Below are 22,690 nucleotides of genomic sequence, written 5' to 3'. Positions count from 1 at the left end.
AGAGGAAGGGATCTTGAGATCTCATCTGATTTGAGCCCCTGCCTTTAGGCAAATGACTCCCTAAACTACGCAGCACAGATGCTTATCTCTTCTTCACTCTTACTGTCTTCTTCGCTCTTACTGTCAATAGTACCATGGTTTGTCTATGTTCTCATGCTCAACACTTCTGCATTTTCTTGGACTCTTTACTCTAATTCACCTTTTGGTCACAGTGAAGAATTAAGATGTTGAATGGAAACTTTCCTCAATGGAATCTCCCTTCACAATTTCTGGTCATGCTCTTGAGAGTTGCATGGAGTGTCCTGGGCACATATTCATTGTGCTGGAGTATAATAGTGCTTGGTCAAGAAAAAGTACTGAATTAAACTTCTTTGAAGCCTCTGGGTCTTCCTATACTGTATTTTTACAAAGTGCAGGGAATAATACTAGGCATAATCCAATCAAATCTGCTCCAGTCCAGTCTAATCCAATCCATTCCAATGCAATTCAGCCCAGGCCCATGTCTTCCCATCAAATACAAACCAAATAAGCACTTATTAAATGCCTACTAGGTTAAAAGTATTTAGGTGTTGTGTTGAAAATATTTTAAAAAATCAATACACAGTATCTGCCCTCAAGGATCTTATATCCTATAGTGGATAGGGAAGTGAAGATATAAATAAGTAACCAGATAAATAAACATAAGTTAATTTGAGTGGGGAGAAGGCACTGCTAACAACTAGTTAGGATCAGGAAAGGTTTCCCATAGGAGGGCAGGACATGAATTGAGCTTTGATGGAAGCTAGGATTTCAAATCCTTAGTAATATTATCAAGAAGATCTGACTAATGGTGAGCTGAGAGGAAAAATACTTACTTGGTCCTTGTATGCCATTCTGCCTTTGGGATATGTGAGAAGGCTCACATTGTACATTTTTTCATTTGGACACTATAGTGTTCTCTTTTGTTTTTTAAAACCCCTACTTTCTGACTTAGATTCAATTATAAGTATCAGTTCCGAAGCAGAAGAATGTTAAGGGTGCTGTAAAAGTTCAGGCAAGCCTACATTTTGGAACTGAGAGATGATCCATTGCTTGCCTGAACTCTTACAGCTAGGCAATTGGGGTTAAGTGACTTGCCCAGGGTCACACAGTTAGGAAGTGTCTGAGGCCAGACATGAACCCAGGACCTCCTGTCTCCAGGCCTGGCTCTCAATCTACTGAACCAGCTAGCTGTCCCTTAGTGTTCTCTTAATATATATGTAGCTAACTAGCCATGCATCTTGTAGCAAACAACACAGAGCCTAGATTTGAATACACGTTTCTTGATTCCAAGTCTAATGATCTTTTCGTTATACCACACAGCCTTTTCTTTTGGGGCCTGAGTTCTCTGGTTAACTTAACAAGAATATAAAAATAAATTATTGATACTGATTTTCCTATTTATTAATTTTATTCTTGAGGTAGGCATAGGCATAAATCTATCATAAGGAAGTAATCACTTTTGTATTTTTAATTCACTAATTGGTGTTTTGTTAGTTGAAACAAATAAACTAATAATTACCTCCTACACATTTATGAAACACCCTCCATGGGCAAGACACAGGGTGAAGCTATAAGGCAAATAAAATGCTACCCCTCCTCTTCAGGTGCTTATAGTATAGGAGGTTTAATAAGACATGGATGAAAATAACTAGAAAATGCTTCCCATATAAGAAGAACAAGAAATAGCCCTCAGAGACATCTGCATGTCCGGTCATTGAGCAAAACCTCCTTTTTTCAAGGTGAGGAGCACTCTCACAGAAAGCGGCAGATGACTTCTGGTTGAAATGTATCGGGGAAGGCTATACAAAAGAGATGTCATATACATTAGGCCATGGAGGATGGATAATATATATTAATGAGGTTAAAAAAAGGAACAAGAGCAAAGGGTGTGGAATAAGGTCTTTGTGGGGATCAACATGTTTTCATTTTGGCTTCCATGCCCTATGACTCATCCTAATTAAATCAAGGTAAATTAGTAATTGCAATATAATTGAAGTCTTTATAAGTGACGTATGTATGTGACATAAGGATATGACTTTGCCAGGTCATCAGAACATTTGGAAAGAATTTTGAATTGACCAATGGAATCATTGGGATCATAATTTGTATTAACTTGCCATGATCATGATCATGAGTGAGGCAGAACAGCAACATCGAAGGAATAGAGGGTTCCGAAAGTAGCCGACCCAATTTGTATTTTGTCTCTGAAATTTGTCGGTTGTGTGACTTTTAGCAAGTCACTTAATAAGTTCTACCCTCCATTTAATCATCCATAAAACAAGAGGGTTGAATTTCCATATGATATCTAAAGTCTTTTCCACTTCTACACCCAAGATCTTAGGCATCTTCATCTGTAGTTCAATACCTGGGTTTTACTTAAATGACGAGTCACTTAGTCACAAGAGCTGGGCCCAGTTACCACCATCATAGGTGCTAAAGAAAGGCAACCATTTGTAGATAATCATACACTATTTTTGTGGTAAGGCACTGATGAGATGTTGAAATATATGTTAGCCTTTTAAATAATATGAATGGTGCTACTGTTGTAGAATTGAGAGGAGTTTTGAGATTAGAGGTCCCATTTATTTATTTTCTATTGTGTCCTTGGTATGGCTGTATTGGGTTGATTTTTTTAGGGGGAGGGCAAGGGGATTTAAAATAGCCAGGATACCAAAAGTGACTTGCAACAGAAGAAAATTTATTGAAATCACAGCACAGAAGGAGTAAATATTTTTGACTCTAAAAAGTAAATTTATATTCCTTTTACATATGAGAAAACTGAGGCAGAGATAATGTGACTTTCTAAGGGTCATGTATCCAGGATTTGAATACAGGTCTTTTAATTCCAAATCCAAATCTAGTGATCCTTCCATGCTAACATATACTATATATATCAACTATTTTCCAAGACTATATGCCAACAAGTGTAAAAGAAGAGCAAAGAGACATTTCTGGAAACTTTTATTTTTAGGAGCAGAAATGATTTTCTTGTGTTATTTTTATTTATTTTTGTTGTTTTTGATTGACCAGACTGATGATTTCATTGATGTAGGGGAGCTCTTTCATAGAAACTTCTTCTATCAATGAAGATTGGCACCTTCTCTTTAATTTCTGGTCTTAGAGATGCCAGGGATATGTTACTTCATTTAGGAAATTTCACAGAGGGAAATTCTTCATTTACCCTTTGGCTTTATGGTGCTTTAGAAGGTACTCTCTGCTCCATTGTAATGTTGCTTATCTTAGAGGACTTTTCTTCCACCGAGTGAACCTTCACAGAAAGGACCGGGCCATTTGGATCTCTTTCCTCAACAACTGTTTTGACCACATTGCTTTGTGCCGAGTCTAGAAATGAACCAAATATGACATTAGTTCTCATGTTCCAGTGACACCATTCAGAGTGGTTATGAGACACAGTCCTGTTTTGGTATCTGAACCTGGATACAAGTAATTTGGGACTGTTCATCTTTTGTTATATGTACAAACACCTTGATTTAAGTGGATGCTACTCTAGACTGACTTTTTATACATTGACAGTTTCATTTGTATTAAGAGACATGTAAAAGTGTAAATTAAAGTATCAAGAGACCCACAACCTTTCCCTGCAAGGATTTTGTGAACTCCTAGGTGTTCACACCTGAACTAATGGAAAAGGATTCAAAAGGTATTGTTGAGACCCTAGGGGCATAGAGTTACAATTTCCCTTCAGCCACTTCTTGAGTGGCATGGACACAAGGCTATCCACTAACTTGGTGATCCTTCTCTACATTCTCTCTAAATTATCAGTCTCTTTTCTAATGCATCACACTCAGAACTGCACAAAGAAATGGTCTGACCACTCCAGAGAGCTGATTGCCTTCTTATTCCAGAAAGCTATGCTTCTTTTAATGTGGCATGAGATCGAATTTGCTCTTTTGGTCACTACATTTACTACTGATTAATATTGAGATTGAAGTTCATTAAAACCCACAGATCTTTTTAAGACCAACTGTTGTCTAACCATGTTGACGTTATCTTATGTTTTTTAAGCTGACTTTATTTGATCAAAACAGAAAACATTACATGTGTACCTATTGCATTTTATCTTGTTAAATTGAGTACAATGGTCTAATACGTTCAGATTTATTTTTTTAAATCCTTACTGTCATCCTGCATGTTAGCTTTCCCTCCAGATCACGACTCTCTTTGTGTATATGTTGTTTCCTTCCCATAGAATGTAAGTTTCTTGAGGACAGGGACTATTTTGTTTCTCTTTTTATAGCCCCAGCACATAGCACACACAGTGTCTGGCACACAGTAGATGCTTAATAAATGCTTGAGGACTGGATTCCAGTCCTTTGTGGTTATTGAGCCCAAGATATCAGGCAGATTACATCACATGTGATTTCGTAGGAGGCAACTAGGTGGCTCAGTGGATTGAGATCCAGACCTAGGGATGGGAGGTCCTGGGTTCAAATCTGGCCTCAGATACTTCTTAGCCATGTGACCATGAGCAAATTACTTAACCCCCATTACCTACCCTTTATTATTCTTCTGCCTTAGAACCAATACACTGTATAGATTCCAAAACAGAAAGCAAAGGTTAAAAAAAAGCTTTCCCTAGAGATAAGTACAACACAGGGAAAACCATCCAAGAATACCAGATCCCTGCAGCTACACTGCTCTACAGTGAGGTCTTACTTGTTTCTTTTGTTTTCCTTCCCTCCAAGACTCTTTAATCATAATTTGAGTTGGATGATCCTGGGCAAGTTACTTAACCACCCTCAGCCTCAGGTTCCTTATATGTATAATGGGGGTAACCTTAGAGGATCTTCACGAGGCTCAAATGAAATGATTTTTGTAAAGTACTTTGCAAATCTTATTTAGTATCATATAAATATTTGTTATTGGTGTTGTTGTTAGTGGACTAGCCTTTGATAAACCCCAGTCCAGATGTCCGGGAGCTTTTTGACTTGAAAACACTAAAAAACCATTGCTTGTAGGCAATCTGAGATTAGGGCTAGGTCAGGAGCTGCTGCCTCTCTATCCCTGTAGCTCAACTGCTTGGCCTCCCTGTTTATAGCACTTACAGAATAAAACGGGATCAAATAGTATCAGTATTCTGTCAAAGATGGACCTTAGATGATCTGGACTTAAAGACAACTCTTTTGGCATCTCATTTTGTTCCTCTCATCCTACGCTTTGTGCTAAAATGACATTTCTATCAAACTTTGGCAAAGACAATTATAGCAAACTCTGGAAATGACGAAGTCCTAGTTTAATATTAATATTTATGTGTATTCTTGTTTTAGGATCTTTAAGATTTGGTCAAATTTGTTCTGACCAAATACCCTATAATAGATGACAAAGAGCCAGAACTATAATAATGACCATCTAGTCTTCATGCTGCAGGTAAATTTAGTAGAGAAAAAAATATCCTTCCATGGAAATATGAATCATTTCTTTTGACAAATGCTTTGATGAGATCTACTCCTGAATTAACCAAACCTTTGAAATACCTTTGACTTGATTTCCTGGCTTTGCTGTTCCATAACTTTTCGATTTCTGACATGTAGATTTGCAGTCCCTGTGAAGGAAAGAAGGCTGTGCTCAATTACTTCTTACATTTAGGAATCCAGAAGACGTTCGTAGAGATCTAATTTCCCTGGGATTTTCCTGCCTGCCATTTTTGTGGGGGGGACTTGATCAGCTTTTTAACTGATAAATCGAGTGTCACAAGATCTTCTGTGAGAAGAAGGCTCGTGCTTGTTAATCATGATGTTATTAGAACTAGAGCTTAAAGTTCAAAACTACACTAAGAATTTTGGGACATCTTGCATATATACACTTAGAATAGATAATATTATGTTACATATAAACACAAATATGTATTTTAGCTGTTTATTAATGTATATTTATATGTATAAATTATATATGTGAATACATACATGCATACATAAATATGTGTGTATATATGTATTTTATATAGGACAGCTAGTTGGCACAGTGGTAAGAATGCTGGGCCTTAAGTAAGGAAGACAGCTTCCTGAATTCAAATCTTGCCTCAGACACTTATTAGCTGTCAGCAAGTCACTTAACCCTGTTTGCTTTAGGTTCCTCATCTGTAAAATAAGATGGAGAAGGAAATGGCAAATTACTCAAATGTCTTTGTCAAGAAAACCCCAAACAGGTCATGAAGAATCAGACACAACCGAAAACCACTTAAATTATTGCTATATATGGTATATGGTAATAAGAAAGGACCACTAGATTTGGATTTGGAAATAAAGGATCTGCATTCAAATCCTGAATACGTGATCCTCAGAAAGTCATATTATCTCTCTCTGCCTCAGTTTCGGAAATGACCCCTGTACTACCTCCCTCATAGGTTTGTTTTTCTTTTTGAAACCCTTACTTTCTGCCCACGTAAGCATCTAAGACAGAAGAGCGAAGGCTAAGCAAACAGTTAAGCAACTTGTTCAGGGTCACACATCTAGGAAATGTCTGAGGCCATATTTGAACCCAGGTCCTCCTGACTCCAGGACTGGCACTCTATCTATTCTGCTACTGAGCTATCCCTTAACTTGCAGGTTCTTTGTGAATACTAAATTAAAGCGTTTTATAGTGTAGTATAATAAAGGCCAACTATCGACATCGGTATCATCTTTTGATTAGGATAAGATGATGTGGAACAGAGACTGGAGGACCAGTTCTGGGGTCAGGAAGACACAGGCTTAAGTCTTGCTTCTGACATATCCCAGGTGTGTAACCACAGAGGAATTGCTTAACCTCTCAAAGTCCCAGAATACTTACTCTTTTAGAGTATTTTAAGTTATGGATAAGTTACCCTGTATAGGTAGAGGGAGTTTCCACACAAGGAGTTCCCTCCAGTTCTAAGGACAGGGTTCCAGACCAAAACAAACCTGGAATTTGATCAGGACTTGCTGTTTCTACAAGTTCTATTCCTGACTAATAAGTCTTCTTTAGAGATAACTTTAGAGATGCTACTAAAGCTAGAAGACCTGAATTCAAGACTTGCCCCCAACACACTACTTGTATGACCTCAAAACAAGTCATTTAAAGTCTCAGAACCTCCTCTAAGGCTAAAAGTCTTCAAGAAGGGCGGCAATCTACATTGGTGGAGGAATTTCCCTCAATCAGTAAAGTCCCTAGATCTATTCCCTATTTTCTCATCCTAAGTCTTCTTTACCCTTCTTCTCCATCAATCAAGCAGCAGTAGGTTTCGATTTCTTTTTCTAAGTAGATCTTTATATCTAAGAGATGATCATATTCTAGCTTCTGGCCTTCAGTTTCCGTTCGGATCTGTTGCAGCTGATCCTCCAGGGCCCCAATCTGGTCCTGGATCTGGGAGAGTTGAAGGCAATAGTTTCCTTCTGTCTCTGCCAGGGAGCATTCATAGGAGTGTTTCTGAAATGAGAATACATAAAATGACATGTTAAATGTGCAAAATGGAAATAATAGGTGTGATGTTTTTTTCCCTTCTACATTTTCAAACCATGCATATTTGTCAAATACAGGAAGATGGCATTTTCATCAGAAATCTTAGTAAGATTGAACATTTTTTTTTGGTTAAAAATCCAAGTTAAAATTTCCTATTTCTTTTCATTTTTCTTTTGTAGCTTTGAAGATGCAAAGGCAATGGTATTTGTACTCAGTTTTAAATATACTAGTAGGCTCCAATTAGCATAAATAATGAATCCTCTGAAAGGGTTTTGTGTATTTGAATTTGCACTATTCAAAGTTATAATTATGGAAAATATGGTAATTGGTTCCAGCCCTATGTAAATAAGCAGCATGAATCACTTTAGGGGATTTGTTATCTACACTAATTGGGACCTAATTGTACTCTTCAATAATTTAATCCAGCAGATATCTGTTAAGTGCCTATTTTGTGCCAGACTTGGTATAAGGCACCAATACAATCCCTACCCTCGTGGAGAATAGATACAATTGTAGGCATGCAACATGCACGTAAGTGCATAAATACAAAGTATATACCAAGAAAGAAAAAGAAACTTTAAGAAGGAGAAAGTGAAGGGTACTAAAGAATCACAGAATCTGAGAATTGGAAAGAGTCTCAGCAGCGACTGAGTCCAACTGATGTCCAAAAAGAATCCCCAACTAGAACTCCAAAAGGGATGATCCAAACTCTGCTTAAAGACCCCCAAAGTATGGGGAACCCACTATTTTTCAGGGCAGCGCACTCTACTTTTGGAAGGCTTTAATCGTCAAGTCTAACTTTGCCTCCTTTTTAAAAAGTTCTACCCATTGCTCTGGGCTTTTGGGGCCAAACAGTGACACCTTGACCCAGCAATAATATCACTACTAGGTCTATATCCAAAAAGTATCAAAGATAGGAGGAAAGGACCTACTCATACAAAAATATTTATAGTGGCTCTTTTTTGTGGTGGCAAAGAACTGGAAAATGAAGGAATGTCCATCAATCAGGGAATGGTTGAACAAATTATGTTATATGATTGTAATAGAATTACTACTATATGCTATACACACTACTGTGCCAATAAGAAATGGTGACCAGGACAATCAAAAAACACTGGAAGATTCATAGGAAGTGATGCAAAGTCAAGTGAGCAGAACCAGGAGACTGTTGTACGTAGTAACAGCAATAATATGTGATAATCAAATATGAATGATCTATTATCAGGAGTGCAATTATTTAAGACAGCTCCAAAGGATTCATGAAGAAAAAGACTATCTACAACCATAGAAGGAGTCTGTTGGAGTCTGAATAGAAACTGAAGCACACCAGTTTAAAAAAACAAACAACTCTTACCTTCCATCTTGGAATCAATACTACATATTGGTTCTAATGTAGAAGTAAAGGGCTAGGCAATAGGGATTGTGACTTGCCTATCGTCACATAGCTAGGAAGGGTCATATTTGAACCCAGAACCTCCCTTTGCCAGTTCTGGCTCTCTATCCACTGAGCTACCTAGCTGCTCAAAACATACTGATTTCTACTCCCTCCTTCATGAGTTTTTTCATGTATAAACAATTTGTCTTTTTTCACAGCATGATGAACATGGAAGTATGGATTGCATGATAGCACATGTATAACCCTATATCATAATATTTGCCATCCTGTGGCTGGGGGAGGAGAGGGAGGGAGAGAATATGGATCTCAAAATGTCAGAAAATGATTATTAAAAATTATATCTATGTGTAATTGGGCAAAAAAATCTAAGAAACCAACCAACCAACCAACCAAATAAATAAACAAATAAGGGAAACCATCCCCAAAAAAGAAAGCATTGAAGATTTTTGAGATGGGGTATGCCATATGTTCAGATTCATGTTTTTGGAATATGAAGTTGACAGGTATATGGAGCAAATTATTGAAATTAAAGTCACTTGATAGGCAACACTTACATACCATGGCCATGAGAGACTGGAGTTCAATCTCCAGGGTTTGGAGACTGCGTTTCAGTTCTGTAAGTTCATTCCGGGCTGCTGTGGCCGCACCGACATCATCAGAGATTTGCTGTTGTAGGGTTGCGCTCTGAAATATAATGAACAGAATGGTTGGTTGTCCACGATTCATAGGACTACGTCGAGTAAGCTACCATTGAGAGATATTTACCTTTTCATTGAACCAGGCTTCAGCATCCTTGCGATTCTGCTCCGCTAGGTCTTCGTACTCAGCCCTCATGTTGTTCAGCAGAACAGTGAGGTCCACTCCTGGGGCTGCGTTCATCTCCACATTCACGTTCCCTCCAGCGGCACATTGCAGGACTTTCATTTCCTGAAACAGAAGAAGAGGTTTGTGCTGGATGACTTTGGTAAACTCATTTCTACCAAATGAATTTCTTGCTTGTAGACAAGAATCAAGAACTGGATAGAACTGTCTTTTGGGAGCACTTTACCTCTTCATGGTTCTTTTTGAGGAAGGTTAACTCTTCACTGAATGTCTCATATTGGATCTCCAGATCGGTAGTGCACAAGGTCAGCTCGTCCAGCACTCTGCGGAGTCCATTGATGTCAGCCTCTACGCTCTGGTGCAGGGCCAGCTCATTTTCATACCTTAAAGGATATTAAAGTACTAGTGTTTGCTGGGCAGAGAGGTTTGCAAGACCTGCCATTCACTGGCTACCCATAATATTTTACTTGTTGAATTTGGAGAAGCAGAAACTCACTTTTGAGTTCCCTCAGTATGGAAAATTCTAGGGATTATTTGAGATTTATATTGATCTATGGAAGAAAGAGAGTGGCAACATAGCATAGTGAATAACAAGCTGGCCTTAGGGCCAGAACGACCTGGACGCAAGTTCAGTCTCTGACATGTATATGCTCTGTGACCCTGAGAAAGTCATATTCCCTTTGAGCATACTAGAGAATTCTCTAAGAATATAAGTTTCAGAGGGCATCTGGATTGAGAGCCAGGCCTAGAGACGGGAGGTCCTGGGTTCAAATCTGGCCTCAGATTCTTAGCTGTGTGATTCCAGGCAAGTTATTTAAACCCCATTGTCTAGCCCTTACAGCTCTTCTACCTTGGAACCAATACACAGTGTTGATGCTAAGGCAGAAGGTAAGGGTTTTAAAAAATAAGTAAGAATATAAGTTTCAGAGAAGATGCTGAGCTGAATTGATGGGAGTCAGTCTCCCCAAGTTGGCCATTTCCTAAAGCACCAAATGATTAAACAACACAATAACAGATTAACAGGGGGAGTTAGGTGGCACAGTGGATAGAGTGTTGGGACTGGAGTCAGGAAGACTCATCTTTATGAGTTCAAATCTGGCCTCAGACACTTCCTAGCTCTGTGATCCTGGACTCTTTGCTTCAGTTTCCTCATCTGTCAGATGATTTGGAGAAGAAAATGGCAAACTATTCCTTTATCTTTGCCAAGAAATCCCAAATGAGGTCAGGAAGAGTAGGAGGAAATAACTGGAAAATGACTGAACAATGAATAGCACGGAAATCACGAGTCTGGTTGGTCCTTATCCCTGGGTATACATTCTGGCATGGATGAGTGTCATACATAAACTCTTTGCTTCTGAGTCATCTCTTCCTGATGGGGGAGTATTATGAATAAATGTTTCAGGGACTTTGGAGGCCTCCAGACTTAGGATTTCATCAGTGCAGGGAAATCGTGATGTGAACACTCCTTCCCCTGTTGCAGATCAAGTGAAATGACTTTGCCCTGAGTAGCAGATCAGAGGTTCAAACCTATGTCCCCTGACTCCAAATCCAGGGCCTTTTCTTCCCAACTCAAACTCTTACCTTCTGTCTTAGAATCAATAGAACGTATTGTTTCTAAGGCAGAAGAGCAGTTAGGGCAAGGCAATTGGAGTAAAGGGCCTTGTCCTAGGAAATATCTGAGGTCAAATTTGAGTCCAGGGCCTTTGACTTTTAGGCCTGCCTCTTTATCCACTGAGCCACTTAGCTGCCCCCAGGGCTCCTTTTAATACAATAAGCAGCTTCCGATTCTTTTGTTGCTATTAGTATAATTATTGAGTGCATAATAATGTGTGTGTGTTGATCAGACCTGTGATTTCATTGGTGCAATGACACCGTTCTGACTCTGACACATACAGACTGTGTGATCCTGTGAAAGTCACTCTCTCAAGGTCCCCGGCAACTCTTCAAAATTATATATTGTAGAACTGTTTTTGTTCTGCATGGATAGTGGGAGTTTCCTCTCCGATAAAATCCCATCAACCAATAAAATTAAAGGTCTACCCCACCTTCTTCCAAAAAGGATCTTTCAGTGTGGCAACTCACTGGTCACTGTTATAGATTATCTCTCCTCTACAATTTATATTTTTAAGTATTTACCAATTAACAACTTATATTCTTAAGTATTTAAGTACTTATATACATTTGGACTTAAGTCAAATTTTTATTTCCCTCTGGTTACACAGCTATTCATACAATCAAACATAAATAATGCCTACGGTCACACAGCTATTAGTCAGAAATATCCTTAACTTTTTGACTTTTTGAGTCCAAGGCCCTTTGTACATAGCACAATATTGCTTCTTAATAAAGGGCTTAAAAATTATTTTTTAAAGACTTCCTACCTCACCCAGGATGTACAGGAGCTAATCATGCCTGATCCCACTCTGATTGGCCCTAGAGCTTGACCTCCCCCCCTTTTTAATGACTTATGCCAGTTTCCCCCTCTTTGGGCAACATGGTGTCATCAGTTCCTAAAGGGGAATTAATGCCAAACTTTGTCATGGATAGTATAGTCATTTTTCAGTCATGTCAGACTAACCCCATTTGGTGTTTTCTTGTTAAAGATACCGAGTGGCTTGTCATTTCCTTTTCTAGTTCACTTTGTAGATGAGGAAAATGAAGCAAACAGGGTTAAGTGACTTGTCCAGGGTCACACAGTAAGTGTCTGAGAATGGATTTGAACTCAAGAAGGTAAATATTCCTAATTCTAGGTCCATCACTCTATGTACTGCATCTCTTAGCTTCCCTGTTTGTTATGAATTTTTTGATTTGACTACCCACTGCAGCTTAGAACTTCCCAGCTCAACTGATTTACCCTCTTCAGTCTCTTCCATAGCTGGGATTGTAGCTGTGTATCACTATACCTAACCTTCAATAAAATATTAAATAAAAAAATAATTTTTTTTATTGAGGATTGACTTTCAGGAGATAATAAGCCTAAATGTACTATATAATTCCACATCCCCTTTTAAAGTCTTTATGCCTCAGACATTTCCTAGCTGGGTGACCCTGGACGAGTCATTTTACCTTGTTTGCTTCAGTTTACCTCATAAGTAAAATGAGCTACAGAAGGAAATGGTAAGCCACTCTAGTGTCTTTGCCAAGAAAACCCCGAATAAGGTCATGAAGAATCAGATATGACTGAAACAAATGAAAAACAACAATGCCTTTAAACTTTCTGTGGTTATTATTTTGTACATTTTCTTTACTCTTTATAAAAACTTCTATATTTCTTTTTGGACTTAATATTTCTCATAGCATAACTACATTCCACTATGCTCATGTACTATAATTTATCCAGAATCATAATCATGTAATATGGGTTATATCCAGTTGAGTTTCTAAAGATTGAAAACATTTATTCTTCTTCTAAAAAGTCTAGAATTGAATTCTCCAGGTAATCTAGTTTGCATTCAGGATAGTAATGCTGTTATTGATAGAAAACTTTAAAATCTGCAAAACTGTTTGCTAACACTAGCTCATATAACCCTGTGCTATATGACAAGTATTTTATAGATAAGGAAATTGAGGGTCAGAGAAGTTAAATGCCCGTGATAACAAAGCTAGGGAATGTTGGGGGCTAGATTTGAACCCAGCTCTTACTGACTTCACGTTTAGCACTCTCCTCTACCATCTTGCCTCTCAGGAACACCCGAATCACAGATAATACAGAGGAGTAAAAAACTAAAGTTTTAGGCTAAGTTGTGTAGTAGTAGTAGAGAGAGGACTGGCTCTGGAGTTCATTCAAATGCAGCCTTAGACACTTACTAAATGCAAAGAGCCTTGGGTGAACCACTTAACCTCTGCCGGCCTCAGTTTTCTTAACTGTAAAATGGGGATAATAATAGTATGCATCTATATAGCAGTTTCTATGTGCCAAGCACTGTGCTAAGCACTTTACAGCTTATTTGATCCTCATAACAATTCTGGGAGTTATGTGCTATTATTATCTCCATTTTATGGGTGAGGAAACTGAGATCAGAATAACATCTACTTCCCAAAGCTGTTGTGAGAATCAAATGATGTAATATTTGTAAAGCAGAGTACTTGGCATATAATAGGTCATTGATGGTGAAGTTAGGGCACATGTGCCAAAAAGGACACACAGAGCCCTCTCTGTAGGTACCCCTGCAGTTTCCAGCCGGAGTTTGTTACTAAAAAGCTAGAGGGACTGAGGGAGGAGCTGTTCCCCTCTCCCTCTCCATGTGCCTAAAGACATCCCTCACTTCACCCTCCCCTCTTCCCAGCAGCACAATGGGAACACGTCCTTCCTTTCCTGTCTGGAGTAAGGGGTGAGGTGTGAGTGGAGTGGACACTGTACTCCATCTCTAAAAGCTTTGCCATCACTGTAGTAGGTGCTAAACAAATGCTTGTTTCTTTCTTCCCCTCCAATTTCTTTCTGTGTCTGGACTTACTTCAGTCTGAAGTCATCTGCGGTCAGTCTGGCATTGTCATTCTGCAGAACAACATTGGCATTGCAGGCAGTGGCAGAAATGATCTAGGAAATATTTGAGCAGATCAGTTGTCTATTTATGGATGCATCACACTGAATACTTAGGAAATAAAGTCAAATAGACTCCCACATGCCAAAGCCATTCTGAATTTTCTTCAACACTACAATAGCTTTTTAGTAATTGAAATCATTTTTAAAAATTATTACACAAACTGGTAGATATTTATGCATGCAATATGTAAACAAGGGAAGGATCTGTGATTCTGTTAGCATTGGGTGTGGGTAGGGCCCTGTTCTAAATATCTGAGACATTAGATAAATGCTCCAGAGGTACTTCACGGCTAGATGGTGCAGTGGACCCATTGCTGGACCTAGTCAGGAAGAAGGAGTCTTCCTGAGTTCAAATCTGATCTCAGACACTTAGTAGCTGTATGTCCTTGGGCAAGTCATTTAACCCTGTTTGCCTCAGCTTCCTCATATGTCAAATGAGCTGGAGAAGGAAATGGCAAAAAATCCAGTATCTTTGTCAAGAAAATCCCTTATAGGGTTAACACAACTTCTGATGTAAAATTCTTGGGCTTCTTCTTTTTCTATATTGTATATGATTGCCTCCCTCCTCCCCCTTTATGCACCACCTAGTTTGGGGAAAAAACCCTAAAATAATAATAGCTGACATTTAATAGTGTGATAAAATCTTCACATATAATAATGTAAAAAGCTTCACATAAATATTCTCATTGGATCATCAGGATAACTTTCCCATTATTGTGCCCATTTTACAAATGAGAAAACCAAGGCTGGGAAGATGAGTGACTTGTTTATGATCTGAAACAGAATTGGAACCCAGATCCCTCTGGAATCTAAGTATCCTACACTCTTAGACACAGTCAAAATGAATGGAAAAATATTTAAATGTTGGTTTCTTACCTCATTTTTAAGTTCTTCAATGATTGAAAAATACCTGCTATAGTCATGATCAAGCCCCCGGCAGGAGCCAGGGCCATATTTTTCATACCACCCTTTGATCTTCTGCTCTAAATCAGCATTTGCCTCCTCCAGAGCTTTCACATTTTCAAGGTAGGAAGCTAAGCGGTCATTCAGGTTCTGCATGGTCACCTTTTCGTTGCCAGAGAGCAGTCCATTTTCATTTCCCAGAAAGCCCGCACAGACACCACTCCCCAAGCCCCCGCCATAGCTCCCTCCCGATGAGGCTCCCCCTATCGTACCAGAAAAACTGCTCCCCACGCCAGAGCCACCACTGCATGAATTTCCAGCCCCAAAGCCACCTCCACAGCTAGACAGCCTCACAGACCCAGGGCGAGAGCAGATGCGCCGGGAACCACTAGAAAGACGAAAAGACATGGTGCGTCAGGAGAGATGGGCAACCCTTTCCCAGAGAACAGCGAGGAGTCAAAGTGTGCGCTGGTTGGTTTCATTTGCCTTTTTATATCCAATCAGCAAGGCGCTTTGGTCTTAATTAGGCCAATGCCTAGTAAAACGCTATTTTCTGTCTAATTATCAGTTTCCATACATTGTTTGACTTTAAATGGTGTCCACTTGTAGGTGGAAAGATACCCGGAGGGTATTTTTCTATCTTAAAAAGGTGCCAGGTGGAGTAATTTTAGATTATGGTCTTAGCCTTCAGAGCTGAAGATGAGTAACCTCACACCTATTCTTAGACCTCTGCAGTAGAAACTATATTGTTTCACCAGAAGGAAGTCAGAGCTGGAATGAAAAAGGTTTGTTGCCTTTTCCCATTTGCCCAACAAGGATGTCCATTGCCTTCTCCTCTGAATCCTGGGGCATAGGCCAGTAGTCTCGACTTTTGTCCGGCCACTGCAATTAAAAACAAACAAACAAACAAACAAACAAACAAAAACCTCTTACTTTCCGACTTGGAATCAATGGCGTATATTCCTTCCAAGGCAGAAGACGTAAGGGCTAGGCAATGGGGGTTAAATGACTTCCTGACTCTAGGACTGGCTCTTAATCTGTTGAGCAACCTTGTTGCCCCCCCTACCGCTGCACTTTGATGATTGTGGAAGAGAGTGAGGCTGATGACTATGCAATTCTGTCTAACTTAAAGCCAATTCACTCAAATAAAGATATCACCCATTTCTTGACATCACTGGTCTTCTTTGCAAATGAAGGACAAACAACAATGACAGTGCCTAATGAACATGTGCTTTCTAATGGAAAGCATGCTGGATTTGGAGGCAGAGAATCTGGGTTCAAATGCTGTCTCTGTTATTAGTATGCGACCTTTGGAGAGCCCCTTAGCCCTTATGGACCTCTATTTCATCTTCTAAAGGTGTGAGGGAGAGACAGAAAGACCCCCGAGGTCCCTTTGAGCTTTATATCCATGCTTTTACAATTTTAATCAGCTCAGTGATTTTTTTCCCCTCTTTTGGATTGGTATCACCAGTAGTTAGTGCCCATCCTTTTAAAAAATTATGTTGTGTTACTTTGTATATATTAATCTTTGTGCCTGTTTTATCTTCCCTCTTCTCAGTGGAATGTCAGTCTCTTGAGAACAGAGATTCTCCCCCTCCCCCTTTATCACCAGTACCCTCTTTACAGGAAACTGAGGAATCTGAGGTCTATCGAGATTAAGTGACTTGACCAGGGTCACAAAGCTATCAAATAAGTGTCTGAGGATTCAGGTCTTCCTGACTTCTTCTAGACCTGTATCTATAGAGTCCTGAGGTTGGACGTCCTTTGTTTTTTGAAGAGGACCAATGGCATTACATGTAATGCCTTGACTTGCTCGTGCATTGGATTTAAGTGAGGTAGAATTGCACAAAGCTGTCAACCTCACTCTCTCTTCCAGTCATTGAAGTCCAGTGACAAAACAAAAGTCAGGATGACTAGTGATAGTCTGGGAATGCAGTGGATGACCTTGGAATCTTTGATGCCTAACAGAGCTCTAAGCATTCCACAGTTCCTGCTTTAGCCGCCTTCATGACCATTGCAACAAATTGTTCTCCTTTGCCCATTCCATCAGGGGGAGTCTTCACATGTTGGAGTCCTGAAGCAGTGTTTATTTAAGACATCTTAAACACACATACACACACACACGCACGCATGCACACACAAGCACACGTATATACATCCCACATTCATTCGTTTTTCATACTTTTTTAACCCCAATATTTTTTGACTAGCTCAACTAACTTTTGTCTTCATTTCTTAAAAAGGATGCTATGACACATGGCGCTCATCTGGGTGGGCTCATAGTGTCACGATCATAAGTATAATATCATGAATAAGAGGATACAAATCTTTTTTAAAAATGCTACTCCCAAGCTCATAAGCTCTTTTTTTCTTGAAGAAAAATTTGATTATCATGAAAAGACGATTTTAATTGTGGGTTCCCCGACTGGATGACTTCTGGGCAATTATTCTTTTTTAAAGCAAAGCTTTAAATTGAGACAGAATAACAAAGAAATACAAGAGGAAAATGTCCATTCCATGATGGAAAATGCCGTGAACAAGGGGTATGATTTCTCACAGATTGTTCTACCACTGGCGAGAGAAATAATATTCCTCAGAAAATTCAGCCCTACAACTGAGTCTCAGTTAAACATCTGGTTAATTATTAAACTGACTTCTTTAGATTCCTTATTGGTCAAATGAAAATAATATGGAGTAGCTTCAAGTTAACCTTGAGTGGGGTCCCTAATTAATGCCCATAAGCCATTTGTAAGGACACTAACATGATATACACATTAATTATGTAAATTACTATAATAAAATTGGCTCTGTCAGATAGTAGCAAGTCTCCATCAATTACCATGGAATCACTGCTGTTGTTTGTTGATTAGAGGCCTGTGTCTTGAAGAAAGGACCATTTTTCTGAATGGGAATTTCAGTGTTAGATACAAAGTGCTTTGAAAAGTTTTTTGGTACCATCAGACTAAAAGGAAATCTTTGGCAGAAATATCACAGGGCCATAGACTTAGAATGTAAAGGATCTTAGAGGCCATCAGTCTTACCATTTATTTTATTTTAAATTTAATTTTAAAAATCCTTACTTTTACAGAAGAGTGACATGGATGAGGCAATTGGGGTTAAATGACTTTCCCAGGGTCAAAAAGCTGGGAAGTTGGGGGCAGCTAGGTGGCTCAGTGGATTGAGAGTCAGGCCCAGAGATAGGAGGTCCTGGGTTCAAATCTGACCTTTTTCCTGTCTCTGCGACCCTGGGCAAGTCACTTAACCTCCTTTGCCTAGCCCTTAGCACTCCGTCTGCTTTAGAACCAATACACAAAATTGATTCTAAGCCGGAAGGTAAAGATTAAAAAAAAAAAAGTCAGGAAGTTTCTGAGTCCAGATTTGAATCCAGACCTTCTTGACTCCAGGTCTGGTGCACTATCCATTATGCTCCTGAGCTACCCTTAATTCTTTATTTTATAGATAAGGTAACAGAGGCATAGAGAATTTAAGTGACTTGCCCAAAGAAACACACTCACATTTATAAGTTATTTGAAACCAAATATGTGAATTTTCAGCCTTCTCTCCTGTGTAAAATTATTTTAGCAGAATTAGCCCTATAGAATTGTTATTTTTTGCTGTTTAGATACATAGTAGAGCAAAGTGTCACAGAAGAATGAATTGTATGCCAAGTCAAGACACCTGGGCTGAACTCTATCTCTGCTTTTATTTTAGAGTGACCTAGTGAAGTGATTTATATTTGTCTCTTTCCCGAGAGCAAAATAATAATAATAATAATGTCCCTTCATGAGTGTGTTGTGAGTATGAATGTGATCTTTTTAAATTGCTTTGACATCTCTAGATGAAAGGTGTTCCAAAGACACAGAGTATTATTAACACAATAATCTCTAGATCTCTAAGAATGTTGCAAGCATGAATTAACTTACATAATCTTTTTTGAGATAAGGGAAACATATAATTTTCAAGAATTTTGAGACAAATAAATAGAGATAATGTTAAGAACCCACACAAATCACAGGCCATGCTAATATAAAAGCTGGTCTGGATTTCTGATTCTTAATCTTTACCCCAGGATTTATTCAGAAGCAGAGCTATAATGAGTAATTTTGGTAGCTGGGGCAAGTAACACAAAATAAGACCTCAAATCAGCTTTGTTATTGATGAAGTCAACATATTACTCCATGTAAGACGAGCTCATCTTTCATCTATGGGGTGCCTGGGAACACTTGATTTCCAGAGTAGGGAAATGACTACCTGGGAAGAAATTTGCCTGAGAGTATAACCTTTCTTGGAAAGGTAATACTTCATCTGCTACATTTCTATTTCATTTTTCTACTCGAGGCATTAACTTCAATGCAAATCAAAATATAAATACAGCAATATTTCAGATTATACAGTCTTTTAAAATTTAAAATGTAAAATTTCAGATATTCATATCCTCTAAGTTTTGTAGCCCTTAGGTTTATCATTGGTTCTCAAATTTTAGTCTAGGGACCCGTAGGGGTTCACAAGGTCCAAACAATTTTTGTTAATAATACTAAAATGTTTTAATTTCTAACATGATGAGTATAGATGCATGTAACTCACATAAATAAAAATTCTTTTGAGATTACTTAATAATTTTTAAGAGTATAAAAGGATCCTGAGACCAAAAAGCATGAGAGCCGCCATCTTAGACAAAGTATCTTTCTTCCCACCCTAGTGCAGGTTTGTCCATATTGAATATTCTAAGCGAATATTTAAAAATTCAAATTATTATTTAATTGAACTCGAATGAATAGTCTAAGTGAATATTCTAGATCAGTGATTCCCAAAGTGGGTGCCACTGTCCCCTGTTGGGTGCTACAGCAATCCAGGAGGGCGTTGATGGCCACAGGTACATTTATCTTTCCTATTAATTGTTATTAAAATAAAAAAAATTAATTTCCGGGGGTGCTAAGTAATATTTTTTTGGGAAAGGGGGTGGTAGGCCAAAAAAGCTTGAGAACCACTGAGCTAGATGAATCTTTTAAATCAGATTATATTAGGGAATTCTCAACAAGACCATGGTTTTGTAGGAAGAGATTTATTTTTCTGTAGAATGGTTTCCTCTTAATTACTTCACCTCCCTTCTCCCTGCCCCACCTGAAGCCTGACAAAATATTTTAGGAAATTGTTACGAGGAAAGTTTTTTTGTAAACATTAAAAAACACTATAAAAATGTGAGTTATTGCATATTATTGTTATTCTTCTTGTTATGATAATTAGGTGTAATACTTCCCAAAATGATGGCAGCTTCTGAGGACGTCTTCCATTCTTTTACGTATTCACTCTTTGAAGTTACTATATTCCCTTAAATTAAGTTGTATCAAATGATTTGTATTGCCGTCACATCATGTGTATAATCAGCAGCAGATATTATTCAGTGCTTACAATGTATAGGACCTTCTCCACTAAAGCCTTCCTCTGATGTCTTGCTGTGGTCTGGAGGTGATCCTGGGTTCTCCGAGATGGTGCCAGTGGTGTATAAGCCCACACAGTCCCTACTAAGCTGGGATAACTTTTGAGTACGGATCCAGTGTTGGGTTATATTTCTATTAAGTTAGGAACAGTTCTTACAAATTAGACCCATTAACCAGATGAACCACAGCAGTGATTTTCCAGAAAGACCATTCATGTGGTTTAATGAAAAGAATATGGGATTTAAGAAAACTAAGTCAAGAAGACCCAGGTTCAAATCTCACCTTTGACCATACTAGCTCTGTTACTATCAGAAAGTAGCTTCACTTTTCTCCCAAACCTCAATTTCTTCTTCTGGGAAATAGGTATAATAATATCTGTAGTTTCTATAACACAGAGTTATTGTAAGGCTTAAACTTGCAAAGCATTTTGCAAACTTAAATTAGCCACAGATAATAATAACTATTTATACTTTTAAATTTAAGTGGTTTGGAGGATGGAGTGATGAATGACAGTGGGAGACACTGGGTGCAGGGAGCCTAAGTAGGAAGCTCCTTCCAGCAAAGCTGGATGAAAGGTGATCAGAGCTTGAATGAGGATGACTGTGGGACAAGTGGAGATAAGGAGATGGATATGCTCTATGTTGTGAAGGGAGAAGGGACAAGACTTGGCAAACAGTTCGATATAGGAGACGAGAGATGAAGATGACTCCAAAGGCCATATGGCTAGAAAAATAGTAGTTCTCTCAACAGAAGAGGGAAGTCAGAAAGCAAAAAGATATTTCTGTGCTGAGAGAGGTGATGTGGTGTTGTGGAAAGAGCAGCGGTGTGCATTCAGATCCCAGCTTTGACACCTTATAGCTCTTTGCCCATAAACTGGGAGCAATACTTGTACCACCTACATTTTGTAAATCTAAAGTTCTATATAATTGGTAGTTATTAACAAAAAGAAGTGTGCTGCTCTGAAGTCTTAATTGTTAGGTGGTATTGTAGAGACAGCACAGGCCTTGGAGTCAGGAAGACCTTTAGTTCAACTCCTGCCTCAGACACTTATTAAGAATGTGATCCTGGGAAAGTCACTTAAATGCTCTGTATCTCAGTTTCCTTATCTGTAAAATGAAGATAATAATAGTCCCTACTTTATAAAGTTGTGAGGATCAAATGGCATAAGTAGAGTGTTTGGAAATCTTAAAGTGATAAATAGATGTTAGTACCTTAGAGATTAATCACAGTGCTTGTAAACCCATATGTTTGTCCCCGTATCCTATCATCAAATTTGAAGACATATGTGATGAATTTTTTAGCCACTGCAGTTGATGAAACAAAAAGTGAATGGGGGAAAAATAGCCTGGTAGAAAGAGGAATTGATTGGAGCTAGTGGATATAGGTTCAAATCCCACCCCTCCTACTTTTTACCTATGGGACTTCTGGTAAGTCACAACCTCTCAGTTTCCTGATCTATAAGACCAGAGGCTTGGACTACATGGCCTCTAAGATCCCTTTAGCTCTTGCTATAGGATCCTAGGACTTAAGGATGCTTCTTTTTCATCTCCTCATCCTGTGGTAAGGATGATTGTCTAGGATTCATCAGAAGATGCTTCTTTTCCCTTTGTTCCCCACTAGTGGATTTAAAATCAGATTTTAATTGAATATGCTACAGTGAGGTATCTGTGGCTAGTATTTGAACTGCCTGGCTCTAGAAAGTCCTTTCTACTCAATCATAAATGAGAACATTTCTATCTTGAGAATATTTAGGATTAGTGCAGGAATCATATTGAAGCATAATCATCCAGTAAAGGCAGTTACATGGTGTAGTAGGATAGAAGGCTGAACTTGGAGTCAGGAATATCGGAGTTTAAATCCAACTTCAGATACTTACTAGCTATATCATCCTGGACAAGTCCAGGATCCTCTTAACCTCAGATTAACCTCTCTCTGTCTCAGTTTCCTCATCTGTAAATGGGGATAATAATAGCACCTACTCCATGGAGTTATTGAGAAGATCAAATAAGATAATACTTTATAAAGCACTTAGCATAATAACATAAAGGGCACTTAATAAGTTCTTCCTTCCTTCCTTCCTTCCTTCCTTCCTTCCTTCCTTCCTTCCTTCCTTCCTTCCTTCCTTCCTTC

The 22,690-nt window shown here is 38.6% G+C and overlaps 1 protein-coding gene across 1 annotated transcript; it reads right to left on the bottom strand.

Moving 5' to 3' along the window:
• Positions 1 to 3,211: 3,211 nt before the first annotated feature.
• KRT26 (keratin 26) lies at positions 3,212 to 15,530 on the bottom strand. Its single transcript, XM_044676901.1, has 8 exons — positions 15,096 to 15,530; positions 14,131 to 14,213; positions 9,903 to 10,059; positions 9,620 to 9,781; positions 9,413 to 9,538; positions 7,208 to 7,425; positions 5,517 to 5,584; positions 3,212 to 3,363 (listed from the first exon to the last, which is right to left on the bottom strand). Exons 1-8 carry the CDS (start codon positions 15,528 to 15,530, stop codon positions 3,212 to 3,214), a joined length of 1,401 nt encoding a protein of 466 aa, XP_044532836.1.
• Between the last annotated feature and the right edge of the window lie 7,160 nt (positions 15,531 to 22,690).

Source organism: Gracilinanus agilis, chromosome 4 (genome assembly GCF_016433145.1).
Source record: "Gracilinanus agilis isolate LMUSP501 chromosome 4, AgileGrace, whole genome shotgun sequence".
NCBI lineage: Eukaryota > Metazoa > Chordata > Mammalia > Didelphimorphia > Didelphidae > Gracilinanus > Gracilinanus agilis.
The sequence above is the reverse complement of the archived record's forward strand: the minus strand, read 5'-3'. Positions and strand labels throughout refer to the sequence as shown.